Below are 16,672 nucleotides of genomic sequence, written 5' to 3' on the forward strand. Positions count from 1 at the left end.
TCCTACTGAAGAGAAAAAGTTGAAAATAAAAGCCTACACCTCTGGGCAACAGGGAAGGTTCAGATTGTGAGCCTCAAGCATCGATCACCATGCTACTTACTTTTATTTAGGTGTTGGTTCAGTGTCGCTATTTCTTGTCATTTAAGAAGATAAGCAACAGTTCGTCAAGGACTCAACTTGGCTGAGGGTATAACCTTCTAGCAAGAGAAATTTTGTACGGTAAGCAATGTATGTTTTGCGGCCCAACATTGATGTGATGACATTGGATCTCATGGAGCATTTGGTATTATACTTGATAGAAGTAATTATTGAGTAATCAAATATTGGGTAATGATTGAAAGATATGCAATTCATTCATTCATAATATAAACCCGCTATGTTATACTAGTAATATGCTCTTTTCTATGTAGTTTCTCCAGGGCTTCAGATGTGCGATTTACGACAACATTCAGCGTCAGCAAGACGCGACGATCCATTCTTGTTCGAAGGGACATCGAGCGAGGGATTGGCAACGAAGAAGTCCGCAGGCCGAATCATAAGCTGGAAAATTTCGACGGGCCTATTATTGAAGTCAGTAGATGGAAGAAGGAAAAGGTGAATGAAGAACCAGAATTAACATACATCACAGGCCAATCTTCTACTCGCGGATTATGGGTGATACCAAAAGAGTTCCAAACGACCACATCTGTGTCGACAACAGAATCTCCACGGCGAACTGCATCAGCTACACCTTCAACTTCGGTCTGACTTTGCAATGTATACCGACCACCGGCATAGAGCTCGTTATCTCGATATTTGGTGACCCAAACGTGATGCTGAGCAAATTGAGCTCGGCGCGCCTGCACAGATTCTGGGTCGGCTAGTAAAGTCTGAGTAGCGAGAGGGGTAAATTTGTATCCCACAGGGTTCCCACTGATAGGGTTCTTTTTGTGGGGGTTCACTATCTTGATGGTACGATTGAGCTGCGGAGCAGCATCGATCCAAGATGCGCGTTCCACAGTCTGCTTGGTAACCTCATAAAAGTTTCCATTAGGATTGGTGACCGCATTCATTGCGACCGGGTGGGATTCTTCCACGACTACCGAGTTGTTCTGTCCATCGATGGCTGGATCAATGCGAACATTGAATATGTGCTGGTGGTTCTGGGCGAGGACGCCACCAGAGACGACGTTTCCGTACTCGCTGACCTTGCCAGCATCAATGTTGACAACGTTTAGAATACCGGTTGCGCGGGCCTCAACCACGATGCCTCCGGATTGATCGAACTTGTAGGCAAAGATATATTCGTAATTGGCCAGTGTGATGATGAACTGTACAACTAGCTCGCGGTTTCGCGTGACGACAGCGCGACCGGTGCGCCAGTTGGAGTGTTTCCAGCCAATTCCATTGTCCTGCTCATGAAGACAGATTGCATTTGGAAGTTTTTGAGCAGTGCCATCGGCCTGAGTGATGATCGCGTCAAAATATTTTATGACCCCGAGACAATCACAGCCGAGGGAGAGGTTGTTGGCCATGTTTCCACCGCCACCATCTCCAAAGTCGAAGGCTTGCTTTCGATGGAAGGGGGGTCGAGGATCGGCGTAAGGAACGGTCTAACGAGTTCAGTTGTGATTAGCCTTTTGCCTTTTGTTAATAGATTTCCCCAACTTACCATTTCACTGATAGCTAGTCGGTGCATGACGCTTCGGCCATCATATGATAGATCGTGGATCGTTGCACCCTCTCGTGGGTTAAAGGCAACACGGAACCTCCACTTTTGCCATTCAACAAGAGACTCGTTGGTGACTCGGAAGGAGGGACCTTCAGGTTGGACGACATTGAGCGGTTTGAGGTCCTTGCGAGTTCCTTCTGGCATCAACTCGGGCACATACTCGGAAGGCTTGCAATGGCCAATGATATTCCGATTGAAGGTTTGTTCGAGAAGGCCATCGCCTTTTCCACCCGTTGCTGGTCGATCCACACGAATGATCTCTTGAGTGTGGGCATCCATCACGGGAATTATAGGTAATGGAAAAGAGTAGAAGTTGGAGTCTTCGTTTCCAGATCTTTTGTCTTGAGCGAAGCACAAGCCCTGGAAGAAGCGTCTGTTCTCGTCGGTGTGATCCAATCCACCATAAGGCCACGGCTCAATGACAACATCGAAACCCTCTGGAAGGTCGAATTCCGAGAGGGCTTGCTGAAATAAGGGGGATTTCATACATTGATCGACGAGAACATCAAATTCACTTCTATCTTTGTAGTTAGCATTTGGCCGTTGAGGATTTTTTTTGGTTTGTGCTAGCGCAGACGAGAATGTCTTACAAGGTCAAACTGGCATGGTGTTCCTTCCCCACTACAGTGTGTTTCACTCGCAATTGTGAAACCACATCGATGACAGATTCGTGAAATTGGGGAATTCGATCGGCTCCGATCACGTCGTATTGACAAAGGGCTAAACGTGGTGGTCTGGGAGTAGTGGGACTCAGTCGACCAGCATGTTCGATTGCCAGAAAGTCCAGCAGTTCGGCTTTTGGTGGTTCCTGTAAGAAGATCTCCCGAAAGTCAATCACAACGTCGGGATGGGCACCCTTGACCACATCACGGGCCAGATTAGTTTCCTCGATGGAGAGAATAGAAAGTGGGTGAGACATGATGTGATAACCTCACGTTTAGTGATTGTAATCAAATGTGCAAGGGGAACGTTTGTAAACTTATAAAGATTGGAACTTTACAAATTCTCGGAAGCTCGGAATTCTCGGAAAAGTCATCCCTGGCGGAGATTCGGAAACCATTCCGTGATAAAAGACAAGGATTCGTAAAATGCGGGGAAAATACCTCAGATACCTAGATAGTCTATGGGGAAACCATATCGATTTTCAAGAGATAGGTAATACGAGCTTGTTATAGTTGCCTAAACTAGTAGTGCGGATCATGGCCGTGTATTAGTTATTACATACCCCCCAGGGCTTTTATTAGGTTTTCGAATGGTTATAGCCCGTCGTTGAAAGAAGATATATAGGACGAGAGGATGGCTGATCTCCGTTTGCTAATTCCCGTCTGCGATATTTTATCTCCTGAGCTTCTAAATTTCTATCCCTCTGTCACAGGACATCGCTCTACAGATACAATCAATCATTTTACACTATGGATTTCTTAAGTGAAGCCGAATCTAAATTTGACAATCCGGGAAAGTCCATTAATGATGAAGAACAACTCGCAGCTCTTGGCCACGTTCAAGAACTTCGCCGTGAATTCTCACTATGGTCAATTGTTTGTCTTCAAATCTCGTTGATGGCTACCTGGGAGGCCTTATCTTCTGTAGTCACTACAGCTCTTACCAACGGTGGAGCACCATGCTTGATTTACAACTAGTGGGTTTACTGTCGATGATACGTCCCACCGGAATGCTAACGCGGAGATTAATCTAGTATTATAACTTTCGTTGGAACAGTGTTCATTGTATTATCGTTGAGTGAAATTGCTTCGATCTATCCCACCGCAGGCGGTATGATAATTGTTCCCTATGCCGTATACTCCCCGCCACGTTCATCGCTAAATCTTTCACTGACCATTGATAGGTCAATACCACTGGGTTTATTGTCTTGCTCCTGTATCTTATCAACGAACGGCATCTTGGTTCACTGGCTGGGTTTCAATTGGTGGACAATTGGTGTTTTCTGCCTCAGCAGCCTTTGCAGCAGGTTTGCAGCTACAGGCGCTTATCACCTTGAACCATCTTGACTCTTATGCTCCAACAAGATGGCAAGGGATGTTATTTTACTGGCTTATCTTGGCTTACTCCACTGCCATCAATATCTGGGGCTCTAAGATTTTGCCGCACACAAATACGACAGCTGGTGAGTCGGGAATCAGGCAAAGTAACAAAGATTGGACCTAATAAAGCGCAGGTGTATTGCATGTCATTGGATTTATCGCTATTGTGGTAGTTCTGGGAGCAGTGTCTCCCAAACATTCTGCGAGTTATGTCTTTACAGAGTTCTCCAATTCCAGTGGATGGGAGAATGATGGGGTCTCATGGCTTGTAGGACTACTAAGCACTGTCTATCCATTCCTGGGGTAGGAGATTTCCAGAAAACTCCGACGACAGGATGTAAGCTGACAATGCAATCTAGGTATGATGCAGCCTGTCACCTCAGCGAGGAACTGCCAAAGCCATCGCGAAATGTGCCATTGGCCATGATAGGAAGCGTTACAATCAATGGATTCATCGGTCTGGGTTATGCGATTGTCCTGCTCTTTTCCCTGGGTGACCTTGAGCCCTTGCTTCAGTCAAAGACAGGATTTCCCTTCATGCAGCTTTTTCTCAATGTCACTGGATCCCCAGCTGGCGCCTCTATCATGACCCTATGCATCACATTGATTGCTACAGCTGCTAACGCCGCATGCGTAACCTCAACTAGCCGCACGGCTTGGGCATTCGCACGGGACCAGGGTCTGCCTGCTTCCGAATTTCTCTCTGAAGTTAGTCCTAATTTGAAGGTGCCAGTGCGAATGGTCCTCGTTGTTGGCTTCTTACAGATGCTGCTGGGTTTGATTTATCTCGGAAGCTCGACGGCCTTCAACGCCATTTTGTCCATGGCCATCTTAGGGATGTATGCTTCGTATCTTTCCCCGATACTATTCATGTTAGTCTATGGACGCAGGTTACCAGTGCCAATTATTCGTCGCCTTGGCTCAGGATCCTTTAACCTGGGCCGCCGATGGGGACCAGTCATCAATGTCGCCGCGATCCTTTGGCTCATCATTGCAATGGCTTTCAGTACGTTTCCGACGGTGAGACCAGTTACACCCGACAACATGAACTATTGCATCGTGGTAACATCGGGATGGATGTTCATTGGGGCTATTTATTATTATGCGCTAGCTGGAAAGAGCCGATTTAGTGGCCCAGTGATAGAATTGGCAGAGGATCTACAATTTTCTTAATAATTCGAACCAGCACCATCCAACTGAGGTCAAGTTAAATTCAGGGGCGACAGATAGATAATATCGAGATATTTTGACGTGAAAATCTAAACTACGAAGATGAATAGACGTCAGAGTCAAATGCCTTACTTTAATATTGGTTGATCTGTTAACCCATTGATTTAGCCTTGTAGCTTCCCCAGACTTCCTTCAATGATCTCTCACTTCTGTACCAGAAATGCTTCAATCAGTGAAAGTGTTTATCAATAACTATCAAGGTTTACATTTGACCCTGGAATCTACCTAGGTATATGGCTTCGTACATGCAAATCTAAATATAAATCCTACGATGCGAAGCTGAATATCATACAGTGAGATATTGGCAGTGTTGATTAGAGCCTATCAGAGATCTTAGTAACTAACTGAAAGTATAAATTTACCATTGAAACATTTGAAGACATCACTCCGCCTCTGACACTAGATTGTACCCTAATATACCAGATTTCACCTTGAACACAAATGCAGGCCTATCTATAAGCTTTGATTCTTGTGGGCCCGCTCCGTCTGAATTGTCGACCGAAAAATGTTCTATAGTACCCTATAGTACCCTCCCGAAGTCCCCTACCTACGTAGTAGAGTTTGCTGTAACAACCATGCATAAAATAACAGTCGATGCATGATTGGACTTATTGCTAGCTGGAGTTTGGATTGCAGAGCAGATTATGCTCGATTTCAAGTAAATATGGTGATCTCTGAGCACGTTCAAAAACCGTCGACCCAATGCTATTAACATTTGGGTATTCACCATGTGACACCACAGAGAGAGAACTAAAAATGAGCACGAATGTAGATTTTCCCTTTGACAGCATTTCACTTGAGTTTGACTTTTCCTTTCTGTGTGTTGTCTCCTTGGCTATCCCCACTCTAGACCCGCTTGAACTCTACTCAATGACTGTTGACGTGAGGGGCACCTATAATTTAAACCCCCACCCCTCATTCCTGACAGAAATTGACTGAGATTCAAGCAATACTTTTCGATCTATTCTGTCGATAGGGTAATGTCCAACACAAAGACCATCCGTGTTCCCCATTTGGGGGGGATATCTGTCGGATACCAGATGCCGCGACCTTACGATCCTACGAAGCCCACGCTGATGATGATCAATGCGTTTACCATGACTTCTGAGTTATATCACGCCCAATTCGAAGATTCTCAACTCAACAACGCTATGAATCTGTTGGCGGTTGAGCTGTTGGGTCACGGAAAGACCCGCACTGAACGTAGCCACTGGACATATTGGGACACGGCGGAAATGAATCTGCAGGTCTTGGATGCCATGGGTATTGAGAAGGCCTTCGTGTTGGGCACCAGCCAAGGTGGCTGGGTGACAGTCCAAATGGCATTGATGCGACCGGAAAAGGTACGAGAACATTCCTATGCGGTTTGCTCAGGCGAACTGATCGCGCGCAGATTGCTGGAATCATTCCGATGGGGACTTCCATGGATTCAGAGTCCGAGCACAGCCGTCAAATGCAGTGTTGGGATGGCCCAAGCATTGTGAAGAGCTTTCTAAGCCAGTGGGCCAACAGCCAACCAACCACAGACTTTGATCCTAGTACTGAATATTGCGATGCTGTAATCAATATTGGACTTAACGAGTGCTCGTGCGATGTCCGCCAGTTTTGGACGAAGACTATCAAGGAAAATTACAGTGGAGAAGACGGCCGCAAGCGAATTCGAATGGCGGCAATCAATTTAGCGGAACGTGATGGGCTGCGACTGCGACTGCCGGATGTTGCTTGTGCGGTGAGATGGATACATGGGACCAGGGATGCTGTATTCTCGGTGGCAAATGCTGAAGAGGAAATCCAGATGTTCACTGGATCACCAGATGCTCAGCTGATGAAAATAGACGGCGGTGCCCATTTTTTGAATTCTTCTCACCCTAAAGAGGTCAATGCCGCCGTGCTCAAATTCATTGTCAATTGAGTGGAAAAATTTTAGAGTATTTACTGAAAAACGGCTTAACGGCCAGACGACCGCCCAACCGAGACAGGCCAACATGAATCTAACGTTTCAACTCAATTCGCTCAACTGCGTATCAGCTCTGAAAACTCTTGAGTCCCCAATAACGCTGCATGTAATCTTCCACGGTTGTAGCTTTTACTGAACATGAATGATTGAGTATGGGCGGCACCACAGAACTGTTCCTGGCGCAGACGATGGCCAATTGACATTCCATTCGGGGAATAATTTTGTTTGGCGCAAGCGTTGATAGCCGTGCCTGAAGTTGAGACTCCGTAAGAGCTCGAACATCTATTGGCCGCTGGACATATCGTTGGCAAATGGTTATCAGATCTTTGAAGCTCAAAGTATCACCTGCCATTCCTAGCTCTCGACCAGCCCATGGTTCAGTAATGTCCAAAGCGGCTACAATAAAACGCCCAATATCATGAATATCAGTCATTGTAAGACTCGGAAAGCTTTTGTCAGAACGGAGAGGGACTTCAATCCAAGGTGACTCATTATTTTCCAAATGAAATAGAAACGGCCCTTCTTCGAACCCAGCCAAGGCCTCTTCACGTCTACCGCTATCGGGACATCCCATCCCAAGGTAGTTCATAAACATTCCGCATGGAAAGCGAGCAGCATCAATCCGATGTTCATCCACTAATGTTTGCACAGCTTCCCAGACAACGTTCTTGGCATCAAGTACGTCGACCATTGTGTTGGCTGAAGAAGTGAAAGCAAATTCAGATGGAGCAAAGCGCTGGCAGCCGGCAGCCTCCGCTGCGTATAGCAGGTTTAACTGAACGGTTACCCACTCGGGGCCGGGTATGAGCAAAACACTGATGACTGTATCTACATCATTTAAGGCAGCGATCAAAGAGGTATGTGAATGATAGTCCACGTATCGTACTTCAACTTCGTGTTCACCATGGCTGTGCTTTTTGGTAATCGATGCTTCCCTGGAAAGGATAACCGGGGTATATCGACCTTGTGTGGCGAGTAGAGCCGAGACGATCGAGTAGCCTAGTGTCCGACTAGTGCCACCAGCGATTGCGACGCGCATGACCTCGATATAGATGCTGTATGAATTGATGCTGTTCCCTTTGAAGCCCCGTCTAGTCAACGAAGAGGTGGTAGTGATCAATACTTCAGAAACGGATAGACGAATAACTCACGACTCACACACAGCAGATCGTTTCGATGTCTGAGTAAAATGACGTCATTCGATGGAGATGTAGTTTCTGCCTTGGTGCCTTGGTGCACGGATGCCTCGTCGCGTGATCGCGTCCACGGGTCCATGGCTTGCTCCTCCTCTGCTTACACTCCGCAGATACTCCGTACATATGTAACCAATTACCAACCCCCGGAGAACCAGCAAGATGAGTTGAAAATGACATGCGGGGTAATGATAATTCTACTATATTCAATTCGAAGCCAGTCAGTCTAGCATAGTCTGAAGCAAGACGAAATTCTGAGTTGAACCCATGGATTTTATCACCACGCAAGAGGAGATTCTGGACGGACTATGATTCTCACGTTCATTAATGAGATATGCATACCATAGAATGAAATCAGCTTTAATGATTCCAGGTTCTTGGTTAGACCATTCTTAAAGGTATAGTATAGTCACCATCGATCTCAAAGAATTTGTAAGCAATCTAGGGCGGAATGTCGGTGAATTGCCAGCAAGTATCCACTATTATTTGTAATTACTTAGTCATGACAGAAACCCCATAACGTGGATCCTGGTCGTTCCGGCATCCCGGCCGTTCCGGCAGGCACTTCAAATTTGCTTCCCCTCACCAAGCCTCCTATTTTTAAACACCTACCATGCCTCCAATCCGCGGTCAAAAAGCTCAGAAATCAGTTGAGCAGGAAGGCAGAGTCCTACTAGCAATTAAGGCTATCAAAAATGGCCGGTTTACCTCCGTTGCTACTGCTGCTCGCTCTTTCGAAGTCCCACGATCTACGCTACAAGACCGGATGAAAGGGGTAACCAGTTGGTCTGGCACAAGGGCTATAGGCCATAAATTCACCCAATTAGAAGAGGAATCAATCCAGGATTGGTTAATCTCTATAGAACGATGGTTTAACGACCTTCTAAAGCATTAGGCTCTTAATGTTAGTCTAAATGGTTGGACAAGTAACGAAATTGGCGTTAATTAGCTCTACAAACACTTTATTCCGTATATCTGTGCCTTCCAGTGCCCCCCCCACCGCCTTCGGGATGGGGGTGCACCACACCGGAAAACCAATTCACACCGGAACACCAATTTTGAAGCCATTCATCTTCTTGACTTTATTCCCACCCACCCACCATGCCAAAGGCACCCAAGATAGACGAATCCCGTGTAATCGAGGCCTGCGAAGCCGCCCAGCACGAAAAAAAACCGAATCTTGCGAAGATCGCGCGGGAATATGACATTCCGTATGAGATACTACGCGGTCGCGTTCGCCGGGGACGACAGGCTCGTAACGCCTATACACCTAAAAATAAAGCTCTTGATGAGTATCAGGAGAAAGCTCTAGTCCAGTGGATCATTCGTATGCGAGATTTATACCTCCCCGTTAACCCTGAGATGCTCACAGAGTGGGCAAATCGGGCTCTCGTGCGCGCTGGTTTCAATTATGAAGTCAGTAAGATGTGGGCGTATCGTTTCGAGAAAAGACTCCCACCGCACCTTATGTTAGGCCCCGTGACATAGAGAACGAAGGATAAGAAACGTCTTGAAGCAGAAGATGTAGGATACCTGCAGCACTGGTATAATCAGCTTGCGAACGTACTTAAAGGTCTCCCATCACACTTGATCTATAACTTCGATGAATGCGGCTTCCAACCCGGCCAGGGAAGGGCTCGGAAGGTTATTGGCACGAAGGGAAGATGCCCTGATCTCGCTGAGTTCGATCGTACTGAAAATATCACAGCGATCGATGTATCGCTGCTGATGGGTGGATTATGGAGCCGCTGTTTATCTTCAAAGGCGAGAAGTTCATGGAAAGTTGGTATGACCACCCTGATCTACCACACTTTTGGACGGCCGTTTCACCTAAAGGATATATTAATGACTTCCTTGCTATTGGATGGCTTCAAAAATTCCATAAAGCTACAAAAGATCGGGTGAAGAGGGGTGAAAAACGTGTATTAATATTCGATGGTCATGAGACCCATAAGACCGTCGAATTTCTACAACTCTGCGAGGATTACAACATTATCCCTTTTTGTTTTCGGCCTCATACGACTCATATTTGTCAACCTCTTGATGGCAAGCCTTTTCTTACTTATAAACAACATTTTCGCAAGCAAAATAACCTTATTTCTCAGTGGGGTGGAATCCCCGCGGGGAAGGCGGATTTCCTTAAGGATATCGTGAGCGTACGCAACAAGAGCTTCAACCAGCGAATCATTCGAAATTCTTTTAAAGAACGTGGTATATACCCTCCGAATGGCGATACTGTTATTCAAAAACTTCAAGATGCTCTTCCGCCGATACCAGACCTCCTCGCACCCGATCTTCGTGCATACGGTGAAACAACACCTCCCCCGAATATCTCTTCTTCTAGCGTGGAAAACACCCCTCCAAAGAGCGCTCAAGACCTCGAGAAGAATCAAAAAAAGCTTTCGAAGATATTCACTACAGAGGGCCTCACACCGAAGCTCCAACGAGGCCTACAACGTGCGTTCTACCATCATAAACGTACGGCGGAAGAGCTTGCGATGATGAGCGATACTATTAGTCGAATGAGGGAGATACAGGCCCCTCGGAAGCGCCAAATCACCAAAAGAGAGATTCCTAAGATTGGAGACTCTGGTATACTCAGTACAAAAGATGCCAATCGATCAATGAAGACTAGGAGAGAGAAAGAAGCTATACAAGAGAAGAAGAGGTTGGATAAACAGTGGACAAAATTGTACGGCCAACCGCCACCCAAGTCGCCTACCGGGGAGAGATCTATATTGTCAGATACAGTGGGGGCAGCGCAGCAGGGAGGGGAGACTTTTTGGATAGATACTCAGGGTGAAAAGCAGTAGTCAATGTGAATAGCTTCAAAATTGGTTTTCCGGTGTGAATTGGTTTTCCGGTGTGGTGCACCCCCATCCCGAAGGCGGTGGGGGGGGCACTGGAAGGCACAGATATAATAAGTCAGACAAAAGGGAAATATCGTCTTTTGGTCCTCGATGGCCACGATAGTCATCTTATAGCAACATTCGATAAGATTTACTAGGAAAACAGCATCATACCAATCTGTATGCCTCCGTATGCCTCTTATCTTTTATAGCCTCTTGATATTAGTTGCTTTACTGTGTTAAAGCGCTCTTATAGAACGCGGGTTGCGGAATATACCCGGTTAGGCATAGATTCTATCGAAAAAGACGACTTCCTTAATATCTTTCCAGCGGCTCGTGACGACTTATTTAAGGAGTAAATCATTTAGAATACCTTCGCAGCTACTAGTTTAGTACTATTAGACCCTGATCGGGTGTTATCAAAGCTAAATATTCGTCTTTAATCTCCGCCTCTACTAGATCGACCAGTTTCACAAGGTTCAACATCAGGTAGTAATATCTCTACCGGTATCCCTCGGACAACTAAGCAGCTAGAAAAACGCAAATCTAGGCTTAATTCTAGTCTAAGTTTAGCTGCTAATAAGATCTCTACGCCTACAAAACGTGATCTTTAACAGTTCTACAATATGTCGGTTAAGCTGGTTCACGAGCACATCTTAATACGAGATAAGATCAAGCGTTTACGGGAGGAAAATAGAAAGCAAACGAAAAAGAGGGAGAGATCAAAGAAGCAGATACCTAATATGGGTAGTTTAACAGAGCTTCCGGGCCCTAATACCTATGTGGGTGGTGAGGAAGGTTTTAGTGTGAGATATATATCTAACCCTACACCTGCTCCAGAACCCCAGGTTGAACCTACACTTCCTGTTTTGGCCCCTGTACGCCGGCAAACTACATGTTCATTATGTATGGGGAAAGGGCATAGGTTTACTACATGCCCGCAGAAGGTTTAAATTGTCAATTTAATGGTGTTTTGGTTGTTTAATTGGAGTCTAAAAAGTGTAGAAATTATGAAGATTTAATGGGGTGACGGACCGGCAGGGATGACGAACCCGCCGGGATCCACGTTAGTTATAAATTGCCAGAACCAGGGGTAATAAAACTCAGAGCATTCATACATTCTTATTGGCCAGGGCAAGTAGGCGTTCCGACACGGAATTGTATTTAATTAATTACATATGTAGTTATATCATACAAAATGAGCTTTGTTCTGTATTGTCCCTCCCCCTCTCTCTCTTTGCAAAGGTGTCCATAGATTGTTTTGCATTACTTAGATTGACGTCAGTCACCATTGCCACATTACAATATTTAGAGCTGCAACTACCCCCCTCCCTCCTTTCCCTTTCTATCGTCTTTTATATTTGAAATTCTTGGTTATCTGTTTAGGTTCATTATGTCAGACGAAGTTTCAATCACCCCCCAACAGAGGATAAATGCCGCTCGCGGCCACAAAGCGTAAGTTCGGTTTTACAGACTTGTTTGCAAATAGCTTACCAGAGAATATAAAGCGTTGAGCAATGAATGTGTTTCCATCGAGGCGAAGGAGCATGCAAGAGAGATACTACTGAAGTTGAACAATGAGGAGGCACACCAGGAGCTTGGTGAAAAAAACATGTACATGCCATATCACCGCCACCGGCGAAGCTCATATGCGGGCGAGAGGCCAGTTTCTCCCCAAAACATAATTAATGTAGCTCGTGGATACAAGGCGTATGATCTCTCTTTCACACTTTGTTTTCCATGAATCACTTTAAAAGTGTGTTTCAGTGTGATAAGGTTGACTAATGCAACGCAGAGCTATTCACAATCCACTTGTGTCGGAAGAAGGAAGAGAACATGCGTGGAACATGTTGCAACAGATGGACGACGAAGAAGCTCGACAGGAATTGTATGATGATCAAGAGAGAGCTAAGGAACCTGTCAGAGTTGCGGCGGGTCTAAAGGCGTAAGAGTTCGAAATCTTGCTCAAAATGTTGTGGTAACACTCAAGCCCTAGCGCACAGAAAAATTCGCTCGTCGGTGAGGACGGTCGTCAGCGAGCCGCTGAGCACTTGTATGAGATTGAGCAGTAGCTTAACCAGGCGCCCCCATGTAGACCAGACATTAAAGTTCGACTGCTAATTTAAGGGTTTTCGTGTTTGATTGCCTATGTGAATTTATGTGAGAGTGTTATTGCCCTACACCATTTCATAAAGCTGAATCTTAGCAGCACTATCAAACACGGGAGGTTAGTTGAAGATGTTTATTGAATGGTACGGGTAGAAAGGTGTGTTATAATTGGGTAGTAGTTCTGCGAGAGAGAATGTACAAACAACTTTGGAAGACATGGTAATTATGTTCAAAACCCCCTCCAGCCTTGGTACTCCAGCAACAAGATGCCGCAAAAATATTGCCTGCTCTCCAAATCCAGATATGCTGGAATTTCTCAGCTTACCGAAAGTTAAGAAATTTTCAAAATATAAAACGAAATAAAACTTCACATATTGACTTCTCGTCTACCTCTTTCAAATCGCGAGGTCCCACACAGATATACGGACAGTATATCCGTGGCAGCGAACTATGAATTGATTGCGATTGATCAATATTTTCGGTTTCCGGGTAAGCACACGTTGAAATTGTGAGTTCCATATTCCAATCAAGCAGAAAAAGCCTTCAGGTGTTGACGAAGTATTTATGATAAACAAATCTCTCAAAAGATTTTTAATATTGCCCAGATTTATTCTCGCTGAGGATCAACTTGACCTAGCCTAGATATTCCGATTCGATGGTAATTCACATTGAATTGGGCATCCTTACGAAAGGTATGAAGTAACTTTATATTCAAGGTTGATTTTAACACCAATTTGCTCCAGCGAGGGTATCTAAACTAGATACATCTTTTTCATCTATACGCATTTGAGGAAACTGGAAAGCCCCAGAGCAAATACAGCTAGCTAAAAAAGACCTCATCAGGCGATTGATCAACGTAGAGGCAATAGGCCTGAACCAGTAGACTAGATGGCTTCTGAGCCTGCGGTACAACATAAAGAGGCTTTACACTCGCTGAAGGAACATGGGAGCAAAGGTCTCAGATCTATTATCTGTGTAATTGAGAGTCAAAATGGTCATGAAAGAGAAGTTGCCGTCCTGTCTCGTCTACCTAGTTATCGAGGCTGCGATCACCCCTCAAACACGGACAATTGTCCCGGTATATTACGATGGGATTGCATGCTATATGGACATGATTATGTCGATAGCGATAAAGCACGGTTTATTTATTTGTGAAGATGCCGCGATGGCTTGTACCTCGATCTTCAATCAAAAGTTAATTGGGCTGCCTTAGCTTTCAGGAGAGAAAGAACTTCACAGCAGGAGGCCAAGGCGGTGCTCTACTTATGAATGGGCCTAGTCTTATTGAGCGTGCAGGGATTTTTTATGAGCATGGTACTAACCAGGGAATACTTTCGTGGGGAAATCGAACGCTTTCGGTGGCTAGACCTTGCAATCAATGCCATGCTCTTGGAGCCCCAGATTGCTTTTCTAATTGGTCAATTCGAAGCTGCAGATTATATTAAAGATCAAGTCACCTCGCTAGCAGTATCTCAAATATTGCTGTTACACTTCACCTGGCCCTTGCAGATGCAGATCAAACTTTGGTTATCGATACAATTTTCATTTCGGAAAACTGGCCGTAGAACCTTGGAGACAGTTAGGGCCAACGACTAACGGAAACGCTTTCTTATTCTAGTTATTAGATACCTGAGTTGGGATTTACATCAATTAGGAAAATTCACCTCCAAAAAGCTAATTTGTAGTCAATAACAGTTAATAAAGCCCAAATCAACTTTATCAAGTCCTATACAACCTTTACACTATGCTGTTGTAAAGGTACAACGAATGAGTATGTATATAAATATAATCATCAGTTGTATCATCCGCCTGACAGTTGGCCACTCCACGTCACTTTTTGGGAATCAAAACTGACGAAAATATTTGTGACAGGTGATGCCTTATCAATCCTGATCCAAAGTAGCGGCATGAGTCCTTTTTCCTAAGATTATAGTATAGATCTAACCTCGACTCATGACTATAAGTAGTCCAATTACCTAGGGATGTCAGATGTAAAGACTTCTATCTAGGTAGCAAAACGAAGCTTAGTGAAGATGTGATTATTGTCGGCCTTGTCGTCCGCATGGTTTTCTTCGGCCTCTTTATTGCTCTCTCAGTTATCTTTCGAACACGAATGACAAGTAATTCTGTCTAATCTATCAATCACGTAGTATAATCATTCGTATTGTACATGGCTAGCTTGTGGAACAGGGTTCATTCAGTAACTAGTGGGTCCGAAGCCGAGTCCGAGCCCGAATGCGAAAATCCCAGCGTATCCATATCGCGTGCTAATAATGCCCGAAATTGGACCAATCAAAAGGAAGAGAAAGTCGCGGGTAACCTACTCGTGTGTATTAGAGGTTATTTTGTGGGCTTGGCACATGAATAATAATAGTAGTAGGTGGAAATCTCGTCGCTTTCGGCACTCGTTTACATCCATCAATTGTAGGGGTCTTCTAGAGCTTCTGGTATACATCCTGATTATGAGTCGGAGACAGATCAACTACCGCCGACTTACAGCTCTCTCTTCGCCGAAGCGTCAGTCTTGTCACCACCAATCAATGATGGAAGGGACCCCCTGACAGAACTGGAAGGTAACGTGAACCTATCATGCCAAGATCTACGATGAAATATTGTATTCCAACTCTATCTTTATTACCGCAGACACCGGCAGGTTTAGCATCGACTTGAGTGCAGGAAGCCGGACGTCCGGTTTAATGCAAGGGTTCACCATTCCGACTCAGCAGCCACGAATCATTGAGATTGCACCAAGAGAGAAATTCAAGGTTGACGTTTCCAACGAACAGGGGGTTTCATCTGCCGTGGATGGCGATGTCATCGGATTGGACATCGTTCTCATGCTCGTGGGAAGCAGAGGTAGGACCGCGTGCTCTTTCTAGTCCTAACCCATAAAGATATGTTACTAAAACCAGTTCAATCGATAGATGATATCAAATCCTGCATCTCAATAGGTCAAGCCCTTTTTCGACATGGTCACCGAGTTCGGGTCGTAACACATTCCGTGTTTCGTACGCTTGTGCAGCGATCTGGACTAGGGTTCTTCTCCATAAGTAGTGATTCAGATCACCCGATGGCCGTGAGTGACAGCTTAAACTCCAATGAGAAGACAAGATGGATAAACGAGGGCTCACTATTCGACAGAAAATGGACTCAGGCCTTATGCCCGGCCTGCTTAGTCCGCAGAGATGTGAAGTCATGAAGAACAGCAAAATCCTCATGGATTCACTCAACTCGAGTTGGGTTGCTTGCACTCATCCAGGAACATGGAAAGATAAACCATTTTGCGCCGATGCGATCATTGCAACACCTCTTGCGCACGGTCACATTCACTGTGCACAACGACTGTCGATTCCGCTCCACGTCATGTCTTCCAATCCGTGGACACCGACCAAACAATTTGCACACCCATTGGCAAACATTCAGGCTAACGATGAGATGAGCTTTGAGGTGCAGAATTATCTTTCATATCTGTTGATCGAAGAATCGCTAGCACATGAGTGAGTTTATTTCCCATTCCGGCTGTGCACATAATCTGTTACTCAAAGACACTAGAGTTCATAAGATCGTTGATCATTTCCGAT

General features: G+C 45.2%; 7 protein-coding genes across 7 annotated transcripts; 5 read left to right on the top strand and 2 right to left on the bottom strand.

Annotated features, from left to right (window-relative positions):
* Positions 1 to 423: 423 nt before the first annotated feature.
* N7529_009212 (putative copper amine oxidase) lies at positions 424 to 2,630 on the bottom strand (the record flags this gene model as incomplete). The annotated part of the gene is made up of 4 exons (XM_057244739.1): positions 424 to 559; positions 622 to 1,592; positions 1,652 to 2,228; positions 2,302 to 2,630. 4 exons carry the CDS (start codon positions 2,628 to 2,630, stop codon positions 424 to 426), a joined length of 2,013 nt encoding a protein of 670 aa, XP_057096277.1.
* A 493-nt stretch (positions 2,631 to 3,123) lies between these two features.
* On the top strand, positions 3,124 to 4,926 carry N7529_009213 (Amino acid/polyamine transporter I; the record flags this gene model as incomplete). The annotated part of the gene is made up of 5 exons (XM_057244740.1): positions 3,124 to 3,350; positions 3,408 to 3,484; positions 3,558 to 3,836; positions 3,888 to 4,056; positions 4,113 to 4,926. 5 exons carry the CDS (start codon positions 3,124 to 3,126, stop codon positions 4,924 to 4,926), a joined length of 1,566 nt encoding a protein of 521 aa, XP_057096278.1.
* Positions 4,927 to 5,963: 1,037 nt separating this feature from the next.
* Positions 5,964 to 6,895, top strand: N7529_009214 (alpha/beta fold hydrolase; the record flags this gene model as incomplete). Its single annotated transcript, XM_057244741.1, has 2 exons — positions 5,964 to 6,326; positions 6,377 to 6,895. The coding sequence occupies 2 exons, from the start codon at positions 5,964 to 5,966 to the stop codon at positions 6,893 to 6,895; spliced, it is 882 nt and encodes a 293-aa protein (XP_057096279.1).
* Positions 6,896 to 7,007: 112 nt separating this feature from the next.
* On the bottom strand, positions 7,008 to 7,979 carry N7529_009215 (aromatic alcohol reductase; the record flags this gene model as incomplete). The annotated part of the gene is made up of 1 exon (XM_057244742.1): positions 7,008 to 7,979. One exon carries the CDS (start codon positions 7,977 to 7,979, stop codon positions 7,008 to 7,010), a length of 972 nt encoding a protein of 323 aa, XP_057096280.1.
* Positions 7,980 to 9,234: 1,255 nt separating this feature from the next.
* N7529_009216 (DNA-binding domain-containing protein) lies at positions 9,235 to 9,621 on the top strand (the record flags this gene model as incomplete). Its single annotated transcript, XM_057244743.1, has 1 exon — positions 9,235 to 9,621. One exon carries the CDS (start codon positions 9,235 to 9,237, stop codon positions 9,619 to 9,621), a length of 387 nt encoding a protein of 128 aa, XP_057096281.1.
* Positions 9,622 to 12,375: 2,754 nt separating this feature from the next.
* N7529_009217 (Con-6 family protein) lies at positions 12,376 to 13,054 on the top strand (the record flags this gene model as incomplete). Its single annotated transcript, XM_057244744.1, has 4 exons — positions 12,376 to 12,437; positions 12,480 to 12,692; positions 12,778 to 12,927; positions 12,979 to 13,054. 4 exons carry the CDS (start codon positions 12,376 to 12,378, stop codon positions 13,052 to 13,054), a joined length of 501 nt encoding a protein of 166 aa, XP_057096282.1.
* A 2,733-nt stretch (positions 13,055 to 15,787) lies between these two features.
* On the top strand, positions 15,788 to 16,592 carry N7529_009218 (uncharacterized protein; the record flags this gene model as incomplete). Its single annotated transcript, XM_057244745.1, has 3 exons — positions 15,788 to 15,947; positions 16,004 to 16,167; positions 16,233 to 16,592. 3 exons carry the CDS (start codon positions 15,788 to 15,790, stop codon positions 16,590 to 16,592), a joined length of 684 nt encoding a protein of 227 aa, XP_057096283.1.
* Between the last annotated feature and the right edge of the window lie 80 nt (positions 16,593 to 16,672).

The sequence above is a fragment of the Penicillium soppii genome, assembly GCF_028829465.1.
Source record: "Penicillium soppii strain IBT 18220 chromosome Unknown utg000006l, whole genome shotgun sequence".
Lineage (NCBI taxonomy): Eukaryota > Fungi > Ascomycota > Eurotiomycetes > Eurotiales > Aspergillaceae > Penicillium > Penicillium soppii.